At 41.3% G+C, this 22,376-nt stretch overlaps 1 protein-coding gene across 1 annotated transcript in view; it reads left to right on the top strand.

Annotated features, from left to right (window-relative positions):
- The window catches only part of LOC117238675, a 192,253-nt gene that overhangs the window by 162,317 nt on the left and 7,560 nt on the right, over positions 1-22,376 (top strand). Inside the window, exon 5 of the mRNA XM_033503779.1 lies at positions 17,021-17,193. Within this exon, the coding sequence (XP_033359670.1) occupies positions 17,021-17,193 (173 nt within the window). The remainder of the gene's footprint in view (positions 1-17,020; positions 17,194-22,376) is intronic.

Here is a 22,376-nt window from a genome sequence, read left to right as displayed (position 1 = left end):
TACGATTAGCCTGACGGTTACAAAATTTTGGGAAATACAGGCCACGCGATCGCTCATCGATAACGTTACGATGTAGCTACTTTAATTAGTATGTACGTATCCAGTTCATTACGAGTTAACAAGTCGGTGAATAGCCACTCGGCTAATTGCATCGCGCCTCCTGGCGTCCCCGTTTTCTCCAACGAGACCTCTCTCCTTCGTTGTCTACGTTTTTTACGACGCGTCCCGAGAGCCTGTGATTAATTAGAACGTATTAATTATTCAAGGGCTGGCCGGATAGATTCGTACGCCTGCGTTGCGTCACTTTCGTCCTCGGATTAAAATACGGATACAGCCGACGATACATTTTCCTTTCTCTCTGCTCGCGTTTTCTTAGTATCTGATCGCGCGAACGATCGTGAATCGTGCATAATCGAAACGGTTAATTTGGATATCCATTGGAAGGCAGGCGGGAATATACACGCAGAACAGACGACGATGCGAGAATAGAAAAAAGAATAAAAAGCTCGAGGTCCCCGCGGCGGCGAGCAATTACTTTTGCAATTATTTTTAATAAACTCTCGAGAATTAATTGCGCTAACCCGCTGGGCCGGCCGTTAACGAAACACGACCGGGTCGCACAAAGCATTTCCACGCGGTCGAATGTGAGGAATTCTCTTGGTCCACACCGTTTTTCGACTCCTGCAAATTGCATTCGAACACCTGTCTATCGCGTTCACCGTTCCATTTTGGCGCGAACCAATGGAATGAAAAGAAACGGCTTGTTTATGCTTTGGTAATTGAACGGTCGTGATGAATGAGATGCGTCATTATCATGGCATCGCGTGCGAGAATCCAGTTTAATGAACGAATTATCGAACCCGATTCTCAGACTCCGCTCCTATCGTGTTAATCGTAATATGCCAATTAAATATATTTATGGCCATGGTGGTATACGTAATAATAGTCGAATACAGACGCTTGTAGCGATAAATTGGTCACAGTTTCCCTTAAACGAAGGATCGTTTCTCGCTAGCGGATTTTATACAGTCGCTTTGATTTCACGTAGGTTACGAAATTCGCAAATCGTTGGTAGTTCGATTACGATGAAAGATGGCGAAATTATCGGGATAGATCGTGCAGAACGAACCGCGGATTTGGTCAGGACGGAAACCACGGCCACTAGGCTAGGTTTGCGCTGTCACGTTTCTCTCGGCGAGTCAGCTCGGGACACGTTCGTGGCACAGCTGCACGTGGATGCACTCGAAAAGAGCCTCGCAGCGAGTTATTGGTTTTGAACAAATACAATAGACGAGCGCGATTGACATAACGATACTCGATCCTCTTCTTTGCCCCCCTGGTGAACAAATTGCGAGGCAATTTACCCTACGCTGCGCTGCCGCTATCTTTCCTTTAAACATGTTAATTTACAAATAGCGAACTATGAAAATAAAATATTCCTTATTATTTATACAGACCACGTGTGATCGTTGTAAATGTATACCAGTGTTTGTATAGTATCTATCATAATCGACAAGTATATCACTTTGCTCCACGTTCGTATTTCTTACTTACGAATATATGCATTTCTTTTTTATATACGTATGTACTTATCTGTCAGAGATTTACTGCTTTGTCTGGTCAGAACGCGACTTATCTACTTTTATGTATCGCTCACAACGGATACGTACACGTATACGTGTGCATTATACGATGTGTACGCTATGAAATAGCAGGGAAGAATATGTAAAAAGCCAGATATCCATCTAGCGAACCCAAGTCATTAAGTGTTGGTGCGTTGAACTTATCGCAGGAGAAAAATCCGGTGCATTTAAATACCAGAAACACGCAGCCAGTTTTTTATTGCATCGATACATCGCGGAGTAAAAACCGTACCGATGAACGATAAACGAGCAAAACGGGAAAAAGTGAAGCAGTTGGATCGCGTACATCGGCGAATCCCGGCTCGAACATCGACAAATAAAATCGACGCTCTGCCTTGCATATACCCGAAGCATTAAATTCTTGCGAATAAAAAGATCTGCAACCGCTATTTACGTGCATTGATAATGACAAACTCGTTGATCAGTAGAACGGACTTCCAGAGAATGAAACTGACTCGCGTGTATGTTCATAATACTCGACGTGTTGTGGCGTTGCTAGTTTCACGTTGTCATTCTAATCGATCGAGCGTCGTTCAATTATTCCACCGGCATCAATGTAATTACACGGGCGGCTTCGATCGTTCGCTACCATTCTCTGTTTTCGTTATTACGGGCGGTGATCGCGTTGTTCTCGCCCGTTCTACCGAATCGACGGCGTTTCGTGAAATCGGCTCGCCCGTTGGCAAAAAAATTCAGCGAAACCTTTATCGCGGCAGATGAAACGAACAGTTGGACGTCGAACTGTTGCTTGACACGCGAGTATGGTAATAATAAGAGGAAACCAGACTAAACGAAAATTGCGGATAACCAAATGTATAAACGAATATAGGTGGAAAAAAATAAATACTGAATTTTAAAACTGCTCCGCCGCAAAATGAAGCAAGAAACGTGACTTACCGTATTCTTTCCCCGTAGTTCTCATATTGAATCCACCGTACTTCGTCAGCTTTATACCACGCTAAATCCGTGAAAAATCTGCGGAAAATGGAAACCAGGAAACCCTAGATCCGTAGTTTTGACTATAAACGAATGCAGGAAGAAAAAACAAGAAAAAGTATCAAGAGCATTCGAAAGTTTCCAAATCGGATCCACCGTACTTCGTCACTTTCGCATCGCCCTAAATCCACGAAAACTCTTCGAAAAATGGAAACGAGAAAAAACATAGATTCAGAATAGGGTTAAAAAAAAATAGAAGCATCAAAAGAATTCCAAATTGTCCAAATCTCCTTTCAAAAATACACATATAGCAAATCCCTAAAATATTTCCACAAGTTCTCGAAATAATCGCGTGCCACTCCAAGGATAATCAATGTGTATAAATATTCTCCACTTGTTTCGTCAACTGACGACCAGTAATATTCCTCCCACTCTTCCTCGGTCGCTGGCCATTAAACCTTCCAAGCCTCGTCTTGCTAGCTGGCCGTGAATTCTCAGAAGCATGACGCGTAGCTTTCAACTAACAACATAATGAAAATAAGGAAACATTTATATTTCCTTATTTTAAACTACTAATGAAATAACATAATTTCATCCGCGTTTTAATTCGTTAAAGTTTCTCAGTTCCTTCATTGATCCTTTCAAGTGTCTTCTACCCAGTGTCGTCTCTCAAAATCACAGAAAACCATCCAACCTATCGTATCCATAGCGTGTAAACAGGTAAAAACGCACTGTGTTATACGAAAATCTGTCATTTTCTCGTTGTATCCTTCCGTAAAGCGTTTCCAGTTGCTTTGTACTGTTTCATCGTTGGCCACTCGGTAGCCGCAGACGGACGTTATTTTCGAATCAATTATCCGCGAAAGTAATTAAACCGGCGACGCGCTCAAGCACACTATTTTCCACTGGTAACGCCGCAAAACATTCGAAATTCTCGTCGTAATGGTGAACCCGGTCCTCATAAATCTGTGGTCACCCAGGTCCACCGAGTGTCCTGCGACCGCCATTCCTCTTCGGACGAGATCCCCCTCGGCATTGCAGTCTGTCTGCAGATTCGCGTATGCACTTCCTTCGAAAACCTAACCCGCCCACGCGACTCGTTCTCTCTCTCTCTCTTTTTCCCTCTGCACGTGTTACATGTTTCCGACGCCCAACTTGCTCAGCCAAAGATACTTCCGCCTGATGGTTCGACTAATCGTCCGCCCAGCTGCTGGCCTCTGCCAGATTCTATCCGAGGCAAGAACATCTATTCGACTGGATGAACTGTTGCGAATAAACAATCGTTCATAAATATGTCACCTACTGATTTCGTACGAAACGCGACAATTTATCTAAATTATGAACGAAACTACTAATCGATTAAAATGTTATATTCGTGCAAGGTTGCGGGGTAATTATTATAACAGTGGCGTAAAAAGTATAAATTATATAAATTATTAAGCTTGATATGGAGTAGCTGATACAGCTGAAAAGTTTCTACAAGTTTCAGAAAGAAAGTTTATGCAATGACAATTTTCGTTTAATTATCAGCGACAGTGTAACTAAACGTTTATATTCGAGAGAGCCGACGAGGATTTGCATCGAAAAGGAAAAATCTCATCGACGCTCAAGCCGCATTAACCGTTCCGCCAGGCCGAAAGAAACAAAGGAAAGAATGATTCAATCCACAGACGCAATTAAAAAAGAAAAGTTATCACGTTTTTGCCACAAACCGGTGGTATTCAAAAGGCAGAAGCCGCGAAACTTTAACGTTCTACTTCCACTTCATATTAATACGAATATTAGAATATTGCGATGTTACGAGCCAAAATTCCTTCAAAACGTAAATAGAAACAAGTATGGAGAAGCTGGTGCCAAAAAATGTTGCAGAATTTTTCTTTCATAACGAATATGAAATAAGCCTAAAAAGCGATACTCTGAATTAAAAGGCTCTTTAAGATATTAAATGGAAATTCCGCGTTTTTATCTCCTGGAAATATTATGTTTCCTCCAGAGTTTGGACTAACTTTGGATCAAAGAGCTTAAAATCAAAATCAATGAGCCTAGCTAGGCGAAAGTTTTGTTGAAACTAGTTATCTGCAGCACACGATCGCACGTGCATCGACTCTATAGAGGCATATTCGTCGAATCGTTCGTCTCATTTCGACTGCATATCGCATTTTCCAGTTGGAAAACTAAAGCTCGTGACCGGTGCAAGTTCGGAATAGAAATTGTTAATGTCAGATGACCGACGAGCGTGTCCAAAAACCGAACGGGGAAATTTATGCGAGTTATTCGAGTTATTCGCAAACTAAATTTTCCACCAGCTGTTCTACCCTCCGTCCCTTGCGCTCACGTTCGTGATCGAACTTTCCGATCACAGTCGCCGCCGTTGTAACCGAATCACGAACCTTTTTTTCCTTCGGTGAAAACCTCTGCCAGAGGGGCAAAAAAAACATTTCTCGAATAATCGTGTTCGCCACGTGAGTTGTTTCGATCGATTAACTCGCCTCGATAGACCTCGGAATTGCCCGTCTATCGTGAATCATTCAATCGCCTGTACTACTGTTCCGCAGTACGCCGACACGTACTTATTTTTAACGCAATATATACGTTACCGACTGTTGAGAATTTTGGATATTAATAGCCGAAATAATGGTATAGGAACACTAAATTTACACTTAGAATTTATATCAGAATAATTATATATTTATTCGTTAAACGATTTCAAAGATATTCGTCGATACTTGCACGCGTCTCAACACTTCCATACCCGGCTGTTAACCGACTGAACAGTTTACATTCATTTGTTTTCGAAACGCCGCGACACACATACTTCCACACATTGATATTCACATACAAGTATTACTACTACGCAGCTAACCTAGTCTAGCACATAAAATTATACGTATCTCAATACCGACAATGCGTAAAACGCTTTAAAAATCTATAAATGTAATGTAATGTAAAAATAAATTATCCGAACGCCATAAGGCGAACGACGACCGATACTAACGCATACGCTGTCACGGACGTACATAATTATACGTAGAATTCGGTGTGACGGTGGTAGTGACGGCGTTTCCCGAATACCTCGGAGACTGAGACCAAGCGGCGGTTATATGTGTAGGAAAAAGTTGTTCGGAATGTTGAATTTTACAACATACTTGAATTTCGTCGAAATCAGCGAAGTGTACCTTTTTATGCACAATTACCGTCCTTTTCTTCCAGTAAGAAAATCTGGTGCTTTACTTTGCATTTTACTTCTTTTTCTAAAGGCTTTTTCATAACTCCCTTCTCATACTTTGTCTAAATATTACTTCCCGTACTATGTATTCTTTAGGTATATACAATGCCTAGGAAAAAAGCTATAAAATATATTAAAGTAGCACGGACGTTTCATGCTTTAGACGAAAACGGCGCGCATTCTACAAATTTTCTAGATATTATATAAAATTCCAGTATTTTACATTGCACGTTAAATTTGATTTAATTGTCAAATTCTAGAGAACTTGCAATGGTAATCTAAATAAAATTATTTAACTATCTCAAATATATTATTACCGTCTTTCAACTGGATAATCTAAATTTACACCGATTCGATGAAAGGGTAGCAATTGCTGTTTCTAATTATTAATTCGTTATTAATCCGCACGCTCTGATCAAATTCGAACACCGTTGCTACAAATCAACCGAAATTCTCGGACAATCACGAGCAACGTAATATATTCCATCGCTAAATAGGTTGCTTAACATCGATCGTCTCCTCTTACAAAATTAGTTCTTCCGTCGAAACGGTAAATAGGGCCACTTGTCAAAGAGAATAGAAGTTAAATGGCGTGGTAAAAAAGAAATCTACGATACATGACACAAGCTGTGAAAAAAATGCGCTCGAGTTGGTCCCAGAGCCACGTGCACGGAACTTTGTGTACCAGTGAAATTTCTTGGGAAGTTGATTCTCGGAGAAAAATTCATTTTCGAAGTGAAAGCCCATCGCGAAAAGCGGCGAGGAATTATGCAAATGAAGAGCAGCGAGGTTGATTGCGCTAATGCAACGTCGTTTTCTAAACGAAGCGAACCGGATTAGCGAAGAGTGGAGAGATCGTATAAAAATTTTTTACGACATCCAGTTACTTGATGGATTTATGCTTCCGGCTTATAAAAACTCCTTATTTTTACATTTCCCTGGAGAACTCGGTCGTACGATCGTCTACTTATCCGTTGGCAGAATCATCGGCGCGAAATCGAATGAAAACTTTTGAGAGACTGCGTTCCATGCAATTTCGAGGTATTCGATTCGAAGTTTCGTAACGGATCTACAGTCGATGCAAGCACAAACGAATGAAGACGAATCGAATCGACATTTGTTTAGCACGGCGCGTTCTAAAGTTTACGACACGGATGAAAATATTTCCTGTTTTTTGGAGACTTCGATATTTAGTTTATTATGGACATATTATACCTGACGAAAATATACGAACGATTACCATAAACATTTCTGTGTATATAGCGTATATGTTACACGAAGTATCTGGAAATTTCATTGACACGTAGAATAGCGTGAAAGGGCTTAACAACATTCACGAAACTCGTCTTTATTATTTCGATTACTCTGCGTCATCGAACTCGATCATCGACTGCAGCACTTGGTTATGGTAATTATCAGTAAAAACACTCAAATATTTATCGATAATAACGAGCCATTATCGTTGCGTGACGAAAGCGTTGTGCGTAACGCCAGACGAGCGTGTTAATGCACGATTGCGCGAAAATTAACACATACGGAAAGATAATTTTACAGCAACGGCTATCATAAAATTCGAAACGCTCGTGTAACCATTTACTGGTCATTTCGTGTAAAATTGTGTAAAACTTGACACCATACGTAACTATTACTTACACGAGGGAACACAGGCGAAGCTCCTCTTTCAAAGCATCGACCAACACGAAAAAGCTTCGATCTCTAAAATACGAATTCTCTTTGCATTCCTCTCGTTCTTTGCTTAATTCCTTAACAACTAAGCAGCTTACGGCAAGTTAAAAATCCGACTACCAAAACCTTTGAAACCACCAACCAGTGCGAAGGGTTTCAATCTGTAAAATACGAACTCTTTGCATTCTTTTCGTTCTTTGTGCAATTCTTCGATAGTTAAGGTACTTGTTGTAAGATACACGTTGCAGTACCAAAACCGGAAACTTGTATAAGCCCCCGTGTGTAGTTACATTATGTTCCAAGCACTAACAAAGTTGGAGCATCGTTACGTGTGTATCGACTTGCATCCAACTCCCACGAATATGGGAAATAACTCTCGTTCCGCGGATAACACGATTAGCCTGATCGAAAACGTTTCAACTTTGCAAGTCAATCAGCCAACTATTCGGCCTGGTTGAAACCGCCACGAGAACCATACAAATTCGGACCGTCCCATTGGAGACGGTTCTGGTGAAAGTCACTGCTGCTAGATCACGCCAATATCGAGCGACTAATAAATTCATATTACTAACAAATATAGTCTGGTCGTAATAGATGATGTACATGACGCATGATGTATCAAAGCCTTACTGGCAATTTTCATGGGCAAACTACGGATTTCTATACAAATTCGCATTTTTATGAATATAATTTTAAACATGCAACTTAGAAGATTTCAACGTCGCTTTGCGGCGTACAGGCTGGGACTGAGGATGGCAATCACTGACCTTAACTCTCAAGTCTTTGGAAACTCGAAGAGCCTCCGTCGATTTACTGTAATCAGTGGTTCGCTCTGTTATTTTCAGCTTTTAAAATTTATCAACCTTACGCAGCTGTAAAATCGCTCAGAATCTGGCAGTCCTGTTACAGATATAACTCAAATTTCTCTTTATCTGACCGCATTTATCGAGTTTGTGAAATCGCAAATGCTCTCAGTGTTGATTTGAATTTGTTCACAGGTTCTATCCATTTTTTTTAAATGCAAATCCACAAAGCTCTGGATAATAACTATTGATCTTGATTTCGTATATACGTCCGCTATACACGTGTACCGTGTATTATGCATTATATGCTTCTTTTTATTCATTTTTATCTTGTATATTAATGGGAGCTTTCCTGTCCAATATATATAATATACATAATGTATATAATTATTAATAATAAAAATAATAAAATAGAATTAAATAATATGTATTAGGTTGTCCGAAACTTTCTTTCGTTTAATAAGGTGATAATAAATGAACAACGATTTCTGTTTTATATTATTTTATTGAATTAGGTATGATCCATTTCGTTATATTTCTATTATTATGTTCGTGCATAATTCCATTAACTAATATAAAACAAAAAACATTGTGCGTCTATTATTTCCTTATGAAACGAAAGAAATTTTTCGGATAACCTAATATATATAAAATAACGAATTATTATTAATGTTATTACTGAAATTGTTATTTACTTACTAAATGTTATAAAAACTACTATACTCTGGATACTTTATACATTTTTATAAATTATTTCCATTCTGCTCATCTTTTCGCTTCCAAATTTCTCATAAGCGCGTAAAAAGTCTGTTAATGAATATAAAAAACCGTTATCATGGCAAGTAGGTTAAAATGATAAAACGTAGCTGAAAAACGCTCTTTCTCCCTTCAACACTCGGGAAAATCATCTAACTACAGTACTTAATAAGCTTCTGTTTACTTGCTACGAAGTTCCCTTTCTCATCAACCATGCAACTATTATAAAGTCAATGGTAGAAGCAGTTTCTACGAAAACGAAGTTTTTGCCCGTGTAAATAAATGTCTGGGAATGCGGTTGGCAAAATTCGTTACAGATACCTTTATAAGCGAGTAAGTTTCTGGTTGACGACGACGCAAACAGTTGTTGGACGAACCAGCAGAGGATACGGTGGTAGTTCATCCGGAGATAGAGAAAGAGAGAGAAAGACAGAGACAGAGAGAGGAAGTTCCGGAGAGATGCAGAGAAAGCTCGGGAAAAGACGAGTTTGGCCTCTACGTTACACACGTGCGTCATCGTCTAATTTTGAATTCTCGAAGCGCAACCCAGGATCACGTGATCCAGCGACATGCACCTTCGTCGTTCGAGCAGAGCAAACCACCTTTCGAGGAGCGCGATACCCGGCCGCAACGCCGTTACGCCCCTGTTCCGGAAGTAATAACACTGCCGAAACTCGTGTTACCGCGTACCATGAGCTTGATTCACGCACACCCTCTCACCCCCGTAGTCAGATTCTGAAACGCGGGACTGTTCGAGGCAGATGGAAATTCGCGGTCGGACAAGCAGAAAAGGGTTGTTTGCGAAAAGGGAAAAATGAAAATTCACGAGCATTCGTTCGTGCTTAAAAAAGGGTGGCCCTTTCAAAGGGATATCGTTCAAATGAAGGGTACGTGGATATACGATTGGTTGATAGCGTTGGTACGGGCATTTCGCGTGATTGTTTAGTGCGAACGACTGGATTTTGAGTGCTACGACTATTAGCTTGTCTCAAAAGTTTCTTTCGTTTTATATAGAAATAACAGATGCACGATTCTTCGTATTACTTGTTTCATATTGCTTTATTGAATTACGTGCGATCCATTTTCTTCTGTTAAGACAAAGACCGCAACGTTTGACAGATTAGGTTTCATGTTCGTATAAAGATTGCAAAGAAAATTGTATATTTAATTCTATTGTATTTAATATCATGCTTTTGAATCATTTTTTCGTACCGTTTTATCTTGCACTATATCGTACTGTATATTTTAAAAGCTACGACAGTTTTATTTCGCGGTCGAAACTGTTCTATATTCTTATCATCCACCCTTCTGTATGCTGCGTATGTATATTAAAAATGGTTATGGTTAGCGGTTATAATAAAAATTCCTACAATAGGAGAATGAACGAGACTAAGAGCGTACTAGAGGCTGGCACAATAACATTGATATACATAAAGGATTTATCCCTGGGACGCTTAATGACGCGATAAACAAAACGGTAGACTATCGCCAAATTAAACAGAATTCTACAGGCACAAAAGTGGTTTTCGTTTTTGCTCGGCAACAAATTATTAATTCGTTCTAGTAGAGACAATAGGGCACGTAAACTGCATAATTTATAATATTACAGAATTCCCTCTATTTGAACAGTTCGTACAACCCGTATAAATGCCTAGTAATAGTATTATTACGTAAACCCTGGCCTGGCTGCAGATTCAGCGTGCATTGAAAATTCATCGAGCGAAGAGTGGTCACGTGTTGCACGTTTATTACAAATTTCCGGAACACGGTGTTAAAACAAACGAAACGTTCTCACCCGCAAAATCCGAAACCGAGTACAGCTTCGAGAATTACCCTTAGGAGCGCCATAGTGCGCATACCAAACATCGTATCTGCATCGCGGTTCATATGGAATTTCTGTGTCCATTCAATGGACTTCGCTCACGTCCATACGATAGAAGCAAATATCGAGAAGTGGAACTTTATGAGTGCGTTCGAGTGCTGAAATCTCCAAGTGTACGCTGCGCGAAGAAAAATTCAACTTTGCTTTCGCGAATCTCATGAACAAAAAAATATCGTCGAGTGTCGGAAGCTCTCGTAAAGCGAAGGGAAGAGCGAAATATGGAAGCGATTGGATTTTACTTGTTTCGTATACCAACGATTAAATGGTTCGTGAGCGATAATAAACAAGTTAGCTCCGATTCGAAAAGGCAACCTGCTAAAAAAAGGTTTATAAATCCATCAGTGGCTGGTGTTTAGCATTTTTCATATATAGAACAAACCTGAACTGGCAACAATCTTTAGGTATATCTTTAAGCTTTTCTTTCTCTTCCAATAAGTACGATGGAAGGTTTCTTAGTACTGCGAACCCTTCGATTAAGAGAACGCTTCGATCGATAAGAAACAGCCACGATGATCGATAGATCTCGTTTCGACTCGAAGATGTCTCGGTACGTTCGAACAACAGCCGTCTTAAAACACGGCTCGAGAAAATTTCAACCAAATAACCGTGTCTCGGGCTTGATTAAAAGAGAAAGAAGAAAAGGCTGGAACCACGAATCTGGCTAAAGCAAATATCGCGAAATTCGGATAAAGAGGACTGGGAGCAAAGCAATTTGCATTCCAATCTCTCACATCTCCGGTGCTCGTCGGCAGCTGAAAAAGCAGCAACAACGAGAAGGTTACAACGAGAAAGTAGCACGTGGAAGGGTCATTCGCTGGGCGGCCGCCGACCCAAAAACTGATCGTCGAAATTTATGCGAGTTGTTCGAGTTGCCGAGGGGTAAATAGCGGTACAACGTTACGCTTTCTCTCTCTCGTTTGTTACAACAGGATGAGCCGAGGCCACCTGCACGATCCATTGGTTTTGCGTCACCGTTTTTGTGTAGCCGATGTATATTCGTGTAGATTAGGTTTCGCGCGACACGGAGCGTTAATGAACGAGGAAGTGTCGTTTGCACGGGACCCAGGAGGGGAGAAAATTTTCAAATTTGTGTTTACGCCCCGAAGCTAACCAACCCCTTGCTCTCTGCCCTCTACGTTACCAGTTCCTCCGCTACTCTCGTTCACCGAAGCCCCGAGCTAATGAACGCGTAAATGTACCGCTCGTAAATACGCGAGAAATTTATACTCCACGCGCTTTATCCTCTTCGATTCTTTTTACTCTGTCTATTTCGCTCTGTGTCCACGCTATTTTTCGTTCCTTCCTCCTCGCTCTCACAGATCAACCGGTTCCGTTCAAACGCAGGATACAGTAACCACCCTCTGTTTATGCACGCGTTACATTTTGCTTCGTGTTTTGATATTATTCGGTCGTTCGGCTGTACTTTGATATAACATAGTTAAAAAAATTCGGTACGAAGGAAAGGATTAAGGATGTACCTAACAGGTAAAATATAACTGCTACTTCTGAGAACGATATTTCTCAAGAAAGTGGAAATTAGTATTGTTTCAGAGACCTCGATGAGCCTAATGAAAAAAGACATGGTTTTAGTAATTCACTGATAAATTGGATACTAAAATTGTATCGTATATGAAAGACAAAAAAAAGTTGCAAATGCTTCGTGAAAAAATTCAAACGTATTTTTCCTTACGTTCCGTAGATGAGTTCCACGACATTCCACAAAATCCGATAGCTAACGAGTCTTTCTCTCGAGAATTTTCACGCGCGTTACTCCCTCATTTCGTAATTAAAAAAAAGTTATTCGACTTACAATAAGCGTGAATCGACTGGTTTCCCTGGCGTCGAGCCGTCTCCACTTACAAACAGCTGCGCTGAAAGAATCCCGTGCATTTATTGTCACGTCGTTCCTCCAAAGAGACGAAAGGATCACGCGACGAGAGAAAGAGACGAAGAAGGCGGTGGATCGAAATAAACAAGCGAGAGAGCGAAACGCGTAAAAAGGCAAAAGAGAGCATCGGTGTGTGCAAAGCATAGGGAGAATTGCATATAGAAAAAGAAGCGTACACACGCTTCTGGCCGATATTACAGCGAGTCATGCAATGTATATACAAGGTAATTTTCTCAGTCGTACAGATAGGTACGTTTCGGTTGGTTGCGACCCGGTGCCACCAGCCACAACCTCCATTCGCGGCTTCTCTTTCTCCCTGACCAGCCACCCTTAGCCTTTCGGTCCGTCGAACCTCGTTCACTTCCGACCGTAACGGGGAAAAAGAAAAGCACGGGCGAAAGAGAGGAGATTCGGTCTCGTAACAAGAAAGCGCAGCCAACTTTCGTCTATGCTTTGCTTCTGTCTACCAAATTCGCGCGAATAAAGAAGAACCGGTCGAGAAGTACAGTTTCTCTCTTTTTCTACTGTTCGTTACTACCTGGCAGTGTACTGGTGTTTTGGTCGAACGAGACAAAGGTGGAACAAGTTCTTTGTTCCGTTCTTTATTCACCTGCGAGGTTAAGGGTCGTCGCAGGCGAGCGACTCCCGTCACGTTTACATTACGTCGCGTTAATTCGACGTCGAGTCCTAAAGAGATTTACGCGTGATGCAACTTTCGACGACGAATTTGTGTCATAGTCGCCCTCGACTGTAAAAACGATGCACGCAGCTCGCATACAACGGGTGCGAAACAACTGGAACCAGTCGATGGTACTTGTTTGCGTGGGTCGAGTCGCGCGTGTGTATTCGGATTTCAAAAGACTCGGTGAACTGGGATAATGGATAGCTAGCGAACTCGATCATAGGATCCCGGCCATTATCTATGCGGGCGAGTTATCCAGTGAAATTGGAAATTTTCACGGCTGCGATCCACATTCCGTTACGTACATATTTCCAGAGAAAGTAGAACTCTGGTAACGTGTGTTCCCTGAGTTTACGGAAGGGGTTTGTTCAGAACGCGTTCTCGAGTACCTAACGTTATTGGCGACCCCGAGTATAACGCTTTATTAGATTCTTTTCCGCCGAGTATGAGATATCCAGGAAGAGAAAGTTGGCGCTCTTACTGCAAAACTACGCGAGTCTGACGACCTACTTGAGCCTCGTTACCGATTAATTAGACGATCGTCTTTCCAACAACGATGTTAATTAGAGATTATTACTAATCGAGCGGCCTCGTTTTACAAGGAGAAACTGGCTGATCCTAGGAAGTACCTTGAGAAGCGTATTAGAGGAAGGAAAACGGACTGGTCTCCTCGTTCCTGTTTCGGTCTAGTCTCTTTTCAACTATCGAGCTGTCTTATAAGTTCGCATAAGATCTACATATTTAATCAACGAAGCGTACTTCCGTTCGCAAGCATTAGTATACGCGCGGAAACTCGGATAAAGCTGCAAAATCGTTGAAAGACTTGTTAAACCCTTCGTTATCTTGTTTGAAACTACGAGCTATAACGAATCCATATATTCTACGTTATGATAAGGGTCCCGTAAATAATCCTTGTCGGATTATTAAATATTTTTATCGGTCGATGCTCCGTTGATCATCTAACCCCTCTATGTAGCTTGTATGTGATTATTGAGAATTGTGGATCTTAATCGTCGAAATAAATATATAAGAACACTCAAATTACACTTAGAATCGATATCAAAATAGTCTGAGATTTATTTAATACGCGATTTACAAGATATTCGTCGATACATATTTGCACGCGTCTCAGCACTCTCTTTGTCTCATCATCTTCTTTTCCACACTACCAACGAAACAGTTACATTCATACGTTTTACGAGACGCTGTACACGCATACTCATATATGTGTGTCACTGCTACGCGGCTAGTCTAGTCTAGTCTAGCACACAAAATTACACGTATCTTAATAGTTGTTTGAACAATCTGATAGATTCGTCTATTCCCGAGGACCGTGAAATTCTTTTCCCTTCGTTTTGTCCTTTTCTTCTTCTTCTTTTCCTTTTTCGCTATTAGCGTTCGTGTTTCGTTCGATAGAAACCCGGTACTTTTGCCACAGACGCTGATAATCGATTGGAAACCATAATTGGAAGTTGCCACCGTACGTGAAACAATTAATTAGACCTTAATTAGCGCTCGGCCCAGTTTCAAAGCTTCGACAGTGGGTAGGTTCCAGAGGAAGCTGCAACTTCCACATCGTATTACCCTCGAAAACTCGTGAAGGAGATAAAAGAACAGGTTTCGTCGCTATTCTATTTGATCCTTTTCTGTCGCTCGTTGACAAGACCTTATCAGTGTGTAATTATCTTGCCGCGCTCTAGAATACGATACGGCTCTAATTGCCCTTTTCCGATAAAGTTAATTCATTTAATCTACGCGTCACCTGGACACGCGCAATTAGCGTATATCGTGTTACATTAACTTCCAGGTTCCACGCTTACAATCTCACGATATCGTAGAATTGAAATTCGTTTTTCTTCGAAGATGTCTTGAAACGTTTATACCTTCTTCCTTTCACTCTTTAACTTCCCCTGGAACAAAACTCAAAACCCAATTGTCCCAAAAATATTTCAATTGTATATAATCTGATATCTTCGCGCAACGATATTACGTAGCGATGTTCTAAATGGAAGAAAATAACCGACAAAGAAATCCGATTCCACGACGACGCTTTAATTTAGAAGTTTCGCTGTATCGCGAGAGATATCAGCCTTATCGAATTGCCATTTTCCAGCAGCACAAAAACCCAGAAATATTTCATAAAATCGGATGTCTACTCGCTTCCACGTAGGGAAACACGTAGCAAGAATACTCTGTCCCATATCTATCAGCCCTAGTAGGATATCGAAGGCGTTCCGATAAGATAGAGAAAAATATTCAAAGCTATCGGCGTGCCAGGTACCGTCTTTTATCCCGTTCACGGCGTGTGTTCACCTCGATAACCATAGCGAACTTTTGCCCGCTTTTTGGCCGGCTTCCGGTACACATTCGACAAAAGCAGCCTGTCATCCGGCTCGCTTTTCTCCCGCTGAATGAAAAAGAAAGCGCGGACGAGCCACGGAGAATGGCAGAGCAAAAACGTGGAAGCAGAATGAAGGCACGAGTCCACGGAACCGCCATAAAGTCTCGTTCCCTTTAATCCGGTTGAACCGATCGACCTGATCAATCGCGACTGTGGACCCGATACTTCGTCGATGTACGTCCCTCGGGATATCCTCCGCGGCAGAGAACTAATCACGGAGTGGAAACTCGACGCAGTTCGAGACTGGTGGCTCGGTTGGATTGTCGCGTTTGAAAATTTCATTCGACAACGTTGGCCAAGCATTTCCGCGACCGACGCGCGAAATTGAGTTTCATACGTACTCGTGAATCCGAATGAATCGGACGCCAAGGCATTGTCTCGTATCGAGATCGTGTAACGTTCGTGAAAATCTGCCATTCTCGTTACCGATACTCAGCACACGCGTATTAATCGTATCGAACGTAGATATTCAATTCAGAAGTATTCCACCATATACCTATCGAGTTTGCCAATTTCTCCATAACGTATGCGAAATGGAATTTCAAGTACGTTTATAAAACGTTGAGCAATTCGCCATTCGTGTTCCGTTTATTTCGCGTAGCTATTACCCGACGTTATTATCGGGTAATTTAAACGAGCTTTGTCGCCCGAGAATGCCCAAGTTTGACGCTGAACCCAACTTGAATCCGGCTATTGGATCCCGTTGCGTCGATACGAATTTCTGAACCGATAACGAAGCAACATAGCGCGCTAGTTGCACCAGCTACCAACGGTTGCTTTAGTGGCACTGTAACCATATTCTCGTATATCTGACCGTGTCTCAAATTTATTACGAAACCGCTTTCGAAGAAATAGCAGCAAAGCTCTGTGTCTACTCTGCTTTACAATTTGCTACGTAATACGGGGTATACGCGATCATGAAGATACAAATGACAAGCTTAATTTGGAAAAGATTAATTTTCTCGCTTTTCCTCTTCGTGAATTGATACAGGTGATCGAAATACGCTAGTTGATATTATAAATTCACGTTCGTGGAAAGAACGTGGCTTGGTATTAATTCCACGTAATCGTATCTCAGGACGTTCTTCGTACTCACCACGTTCTTCGTGTGTTACAGCTGCGAGAGTACACGCTAACCGAAACTTATCACGAAGACGACGTCGAGGTGGAGTTCGTCAGCAACGACAATCTACCAGCGAACAGTCCGACCCCTAGGGGGATCGACCCGAACAGGGACCTGAACGAGGCCATCGCCGAGGAACGGAAGGAAATGGACACTCAGAGATACAGGTACGCTCGCTCGTTCGTTTTTATCGAATTCCTCTTCTCGAATTGTCTTAGCAACGCGAATAGCAAGGGACCAGGAAATACGAAACACGAGGGACAATTTCAAAATTTCGTGACGACAATGAAAATCCTTCGAGCATATAGTTGGCGATAGAGTCGGACAAGAGAATCTAGTTGGTCGCGAAACAATATCGACAGACGTACCAACGTTAAAAGGTACGAAAATATGACAGGCAAGTTTGATACTCGCACAAAGAACAGTCGGATCTGGTCGACTAACAAACGTGTGACGGTGTCGAGACAGGATGGGAGAACTTAAAATGGTACATCGTAGAGAAAAAGCAGAGTGGCAAGGTGGTTTCTTAACCTTTTCAAGGTTCTTCATAGATAATATCTATCTTACGTTCTTCTGGCTTTTGTAACTGCGATTCCGCTCTACCTCTCGTTCTTGTTCGTATCATTACGAAATCCTTTGGCCTTCCTTTCCACTTTTCGTTTTTCGCTCTATTTCTCTCTTTAACTTTTACGATCAAGCTGGGCCAGTTTCATAGAGGAAGTTCATCTTTTCCCATCTCTGCAATCCCGCTGGCGAGCTGGCTTTGTGCAACGAGAAATGCACGCAGAATCGTTATTTCCCTCTACTTTCTCACGTAGCGCAGGCATTTGAAAAACTTTCCTGAAAGTTGGGCAAATTTTTCACTTCAACCTCCCTTTTAACCCCATTGAGAAATCTGACCTGGTATTTCTCTAGGCGCTTCCTGAATTAGAGTAATTGCGCTGTGTAAACACGGAAAGCGCGATCGACCGGCAACACCCACGTTTCGCTGCCCTGCTTTATCCGGAATGCGTGCGTTAACACTCGACGAACTCGTGCAACGCGAAACGAAAGCTATAGACACTATAACGTGTAACTGCAAAGTCTCGAAGCACACTGGAAATCATAAACATCCTCGTAACTTTGTTCTCAAGTTCTAATCTGCGAGTCGTAATTCTAACCGCGATATTCGATAATTTCCAGACGTATCTGATAACGAGTTTCTGTTTTATCAAACGCATCGATATGATAGAAAGTAATCTCTCGAATTAATTACAAAGATAAATACGACGCACGGTTTTTCCCTGCTATTTTCCACCTTACGACCACCCAAAAGTAAATGTATTTTCATTTGTACGATACCATTTAAAAGCGAAACTAAAGTGGAGTGGCGAACGAATTTATCCAAGTGCACGTGCGAAACATTCTCGTATCGATTTACGAAGACGGTGCACACGCTTGTGAAACTATTTCGTAACAGACAGACCATAAGTATCGTATATTTTCGCGCGATCCGTTTAACACACGACCGCCAACTTCCATCTCCTATGCCGGATATTATTCTTGCGGATACTATTTATCCGCCGTAAAACGAAACCCATGAAAATGCAATAAGAGACGACCGCGAATCAGACGCGCTTCCGGCCGTCGATTCTCTTGGGTCAGCGTATACATTTGACATCTGATGCTCGATAACGATATTACTTTTCGCGGACTTGGCAGATTCTTAGTGGCAATTTCTGCGATATTCCCAGTACAAAGTAGAGTGCCCTTATCGTCGTAATATCCGGCCCGGGCCAGTCCGCCGACACGATCATCTCGAAACGAACGATCTCGTCGTAACTTTTCCCTTACTTTATACTTTCCCCTATACTTTACCCCGCTTCCACTCTCCTCCATCTTCGCTTTCCTTTCCGATCTTTCGTTCGCTCCACCGTCCCTTTTTCGGGGATAGCAATTTTTATCGAATCAAGGTCTCCGTACGACAGGCACGGCTAGAGTCTTTCGTCTTGTCGAATCGAATAGCGACCACTCGACATAACGTTCGACGTGGAAATTATCGATTAAAGTCGATGAAATTTCATTTTTACGAAAGCAGAGGTCCATGTTCCGTTTTTTAAATCGCTAGGTCGATGCGTATTTAAGTTTCCTTCTTCCAGGATTTGAATTTCGCGGGTCGATAGTATTTGTTAAATTTTATTCTTTTAAATACATTATCAACTAAGAAAGTTAGAGGAGATTTGTAATAAAAATATGAAAATTCTGTTATCGACTGTCACGAATAATCGGAATAGCAGAATAATCTTCTCGTATTAGCTTAAACTTGGTAAGGATATTCGTCGAATTTTCACCTGTACGATTTTTAACGTGTAAATTATTCGAGACGAAAGGTATAAGTGGACAGACAACTTGGTTCGAAGAACGTTTAATTCTAAAATAATTATTCTAAATTCGAAATAATCTGTGATAGACACTCAAATCCTTTGTGACAGTGAGGACGTATCAATACCTGTTAATCGGTTGACAGACGGTAACTGACTTTCCCTTTTTCTGTCACACCGTATCGTTTAGATCTACAGATTGGAAAATGTCTATATCCTTCGCGTCTATGTCAGCAGTTCAACACCCTTCGTCCACCATGTGTCCACATATTCTGAAAATCTCAAAACAGCAAGAATTCGACAATTAGATCGACTGGAATCAATAAACCAGGGAATCGCGATACAAACGTTATTGGGAGGAAAACGCTGTATCGATCGGTGGAATAAATTTTTCAGCCGAGCTGCGGGCAATTGTTTCAGCTCCCCTCGTCGAAACAGTGTGATACCTGCGACCAACGTCACTGCAGACCAACGACAAGCGTAAAATACGTTGCTTCGGGTGCGAAACTTTTAACCAAATTGAAACAACGTGCAGACGAATTTACTTTTTTCCGGCATATACGCAACTACCTTGGATTCGATGCCTCGAAAACGTGAAACGCCTGATCAAGCTTATACCGTACTGCATAGCCTCGAAACTTTTCAATCTACGCTGTGAAAAATCGATCACCGATCTTGAACCAATATTTTTTAGCAGTTTAATCGATCGGTCGAGAAAGCTGTCCTTTCGTCTCGCCAGTCTCGTGACGAAAATACCGAAATTGCCGAATCATATTTTAAGAGCCGCGGTCTCGCGTATTTTACTTGAGCGCGTGTTTCTGCGTGTACAGAACGTTAATGACAAGTTCCATAGAGAAGCTGTCACGACAGGTGCAACAGCTCATCGAGGAAACAGCTTTAGAAACGTTTCTATAGACGTCGGCTACCCCGAACAATGTCGCTGGACGTTGAAAAAGAAGTGTGTCGCTGGCCAACTACGAGGCTATATTGAATAATACTGCGTACAATATCATTCACTCGAGTGACCCACTTTCCTTTTTCAAACGTAATCGCGAAAAAGAAGATCCTGCCGATTATTAGAATGACGAATTCCAAGCGATCTATGGTAGGTGAGAAAAGTATAGCGAGATCGTAAAATAAAGCGTTAAGTAGATTTCTGAATCGGATACAGTTTAACAAAAAGAATCATCTTTCTATTCGTATTTGAATCTCTTTAACGTGCTTAATTTCCGTGCAACGCATTTAAACGGTTTCTTAATGTTGATAATTTTGGATCTTAATTGCCGAAATAATGGTAAAGGAACACTAAGTTTACACTTAGCATTTATATTAAAATAGTTATAGATTTATTTGATAAACGATTTCAAAGATATTCATCGATACACATTGCACGCGTCTCACCTTCCTCCATACCAGACTCTTAACTGAACAGTTTACATTCCTTTGTTTTCGAGATGCCGCGCACACACATACTTCCACACACTCATATTCACATACATGTATCACTACTACGCGATCGATCTAGTCTAGCACACAAAATTATACATATCTCAATACTTAACAAAGTATTCGAAACTAGAAAAAATGAAGTAATCGTTAGACGATACGAAGGAATATCATCTAACTGGATACTTTATACGACAATCCGCTGTATTATCCGCCGTATGAGATACTACGTATTTTGAAATTTGTACTGTAAAATGCACGTAGCTGAAAGTTCGCAAACCGCGTTAAACTCTGAAGCTTTGGTAAAGATAAAACGTGTTCCAAGCTTTTAGCGGTACTGTACAGCGTCACCGGAACGAATCTCAGATATTTTACAGTTTTTATTTTTACAGAGAAATAGATTGGCATTAGCGATGCGCTTAAACCGAAATATACACAGTAGGTACGCTTAAAGCTTCTCTAGTTCGATCCTGATCAAACGTTACTTGTCCGGATCTCCACTCGTTACGCTCCTCTCGAACTAGATTCCAAGTGGAAAGCGAATAGTAACTCGTCGACTAACCGATTCTCCATATCTACATTTCGCTGGTAATAAAGTAACGACGTGTACGCACGGTTTCCAATCGAATGGAAGAATAGACGCTGATGAAAACAGAGACGAGAGAAAAATAGACGAAGATGCAGATTACGATGATTGTCGGGATACGGTTGAAAGGCCGGCAGTTCAAGCCCGAGGGTACGAGGCCGATTACCAGAAACGACGATCGGCACTCGAAGCCAGAGTGGCCAGATAGCACCGTGTGCGATCGAATCTCGGACGTTCTTGCGTTTCGTCGACTTCCGTCCTTATTGATACGTACTTTTCCCTGCCCCGATTCGATAGATCGTTTGTAAGACTACGAAAAGCGCGATAATTGCAGACTCGATCGCACTTATCTTCCGAGGGAACGTTGCAGTTACTGCGATCGAGGAATTTTGCCACTCTGCGAGAAATTCTTGGAACGAATGATAGTTGCGGAATGTTGGACGATTTTGGGAAGATATTTAAATTAGGTCAAACGTGGATGTGGAATTTTTATTGCTTTCGGGTGGGGAGGAAACGAGGCAACTTTAAAACGATGTCACGGATAGATGCAACGATTCGTAGAATTTGAACGGTTATTGTAAAAATGTCTTTGCGGATATGGAAATTTATGCGCGTTATTAAAATAAAATGGTTCGAAATTTCCTCGCTACCGTAATTGGATACGACAGTGATGGTATTGGTGAAACGAATTGAGAAACGTAGCTTTTGGTAAATGTATTTTAAGCGAATTTACCGTCAATAACGTTAAATGTCTTGTAACTTTTACATAGATTTTCGGATTTGTTCGAAACTTTATCAGGATAACAAGAACAGTCGTGTCTCGTTATATCGTTAATGAAGTTTCACCAAGTTCTATGAAACACGCATAATGTAGGCGTAAGAGTTTTCCAAGGTAAATGTCCAACTACTTTTCTAAATCGCATAAATAAATCCACCGTAAAGTAAATATCATAGAAAT

Source organism: Bombus vosnesenskii, unplaced genomic scaffold, assembly GCF_011952255.1.
Source record: "Bombus vosnesenskii isolate JDL3184/JDL3185 unplaced genomic scaffold, Bvos_JDL3184-5_v1.1 scf7180000013579, whole genome shotgun sequence".
Lineage (NCBI taxonomy): Eukaryota > Metazoa > Arthropoda > Insecta > Hymenoptera > Apidae > Bombus > Bombus vosnesenskii.
The sequence above is the reverse complement of the archived record's forward strand: the minus strand, read 5'-3'. Positions and strand labels throughout refer to the sequence as shown.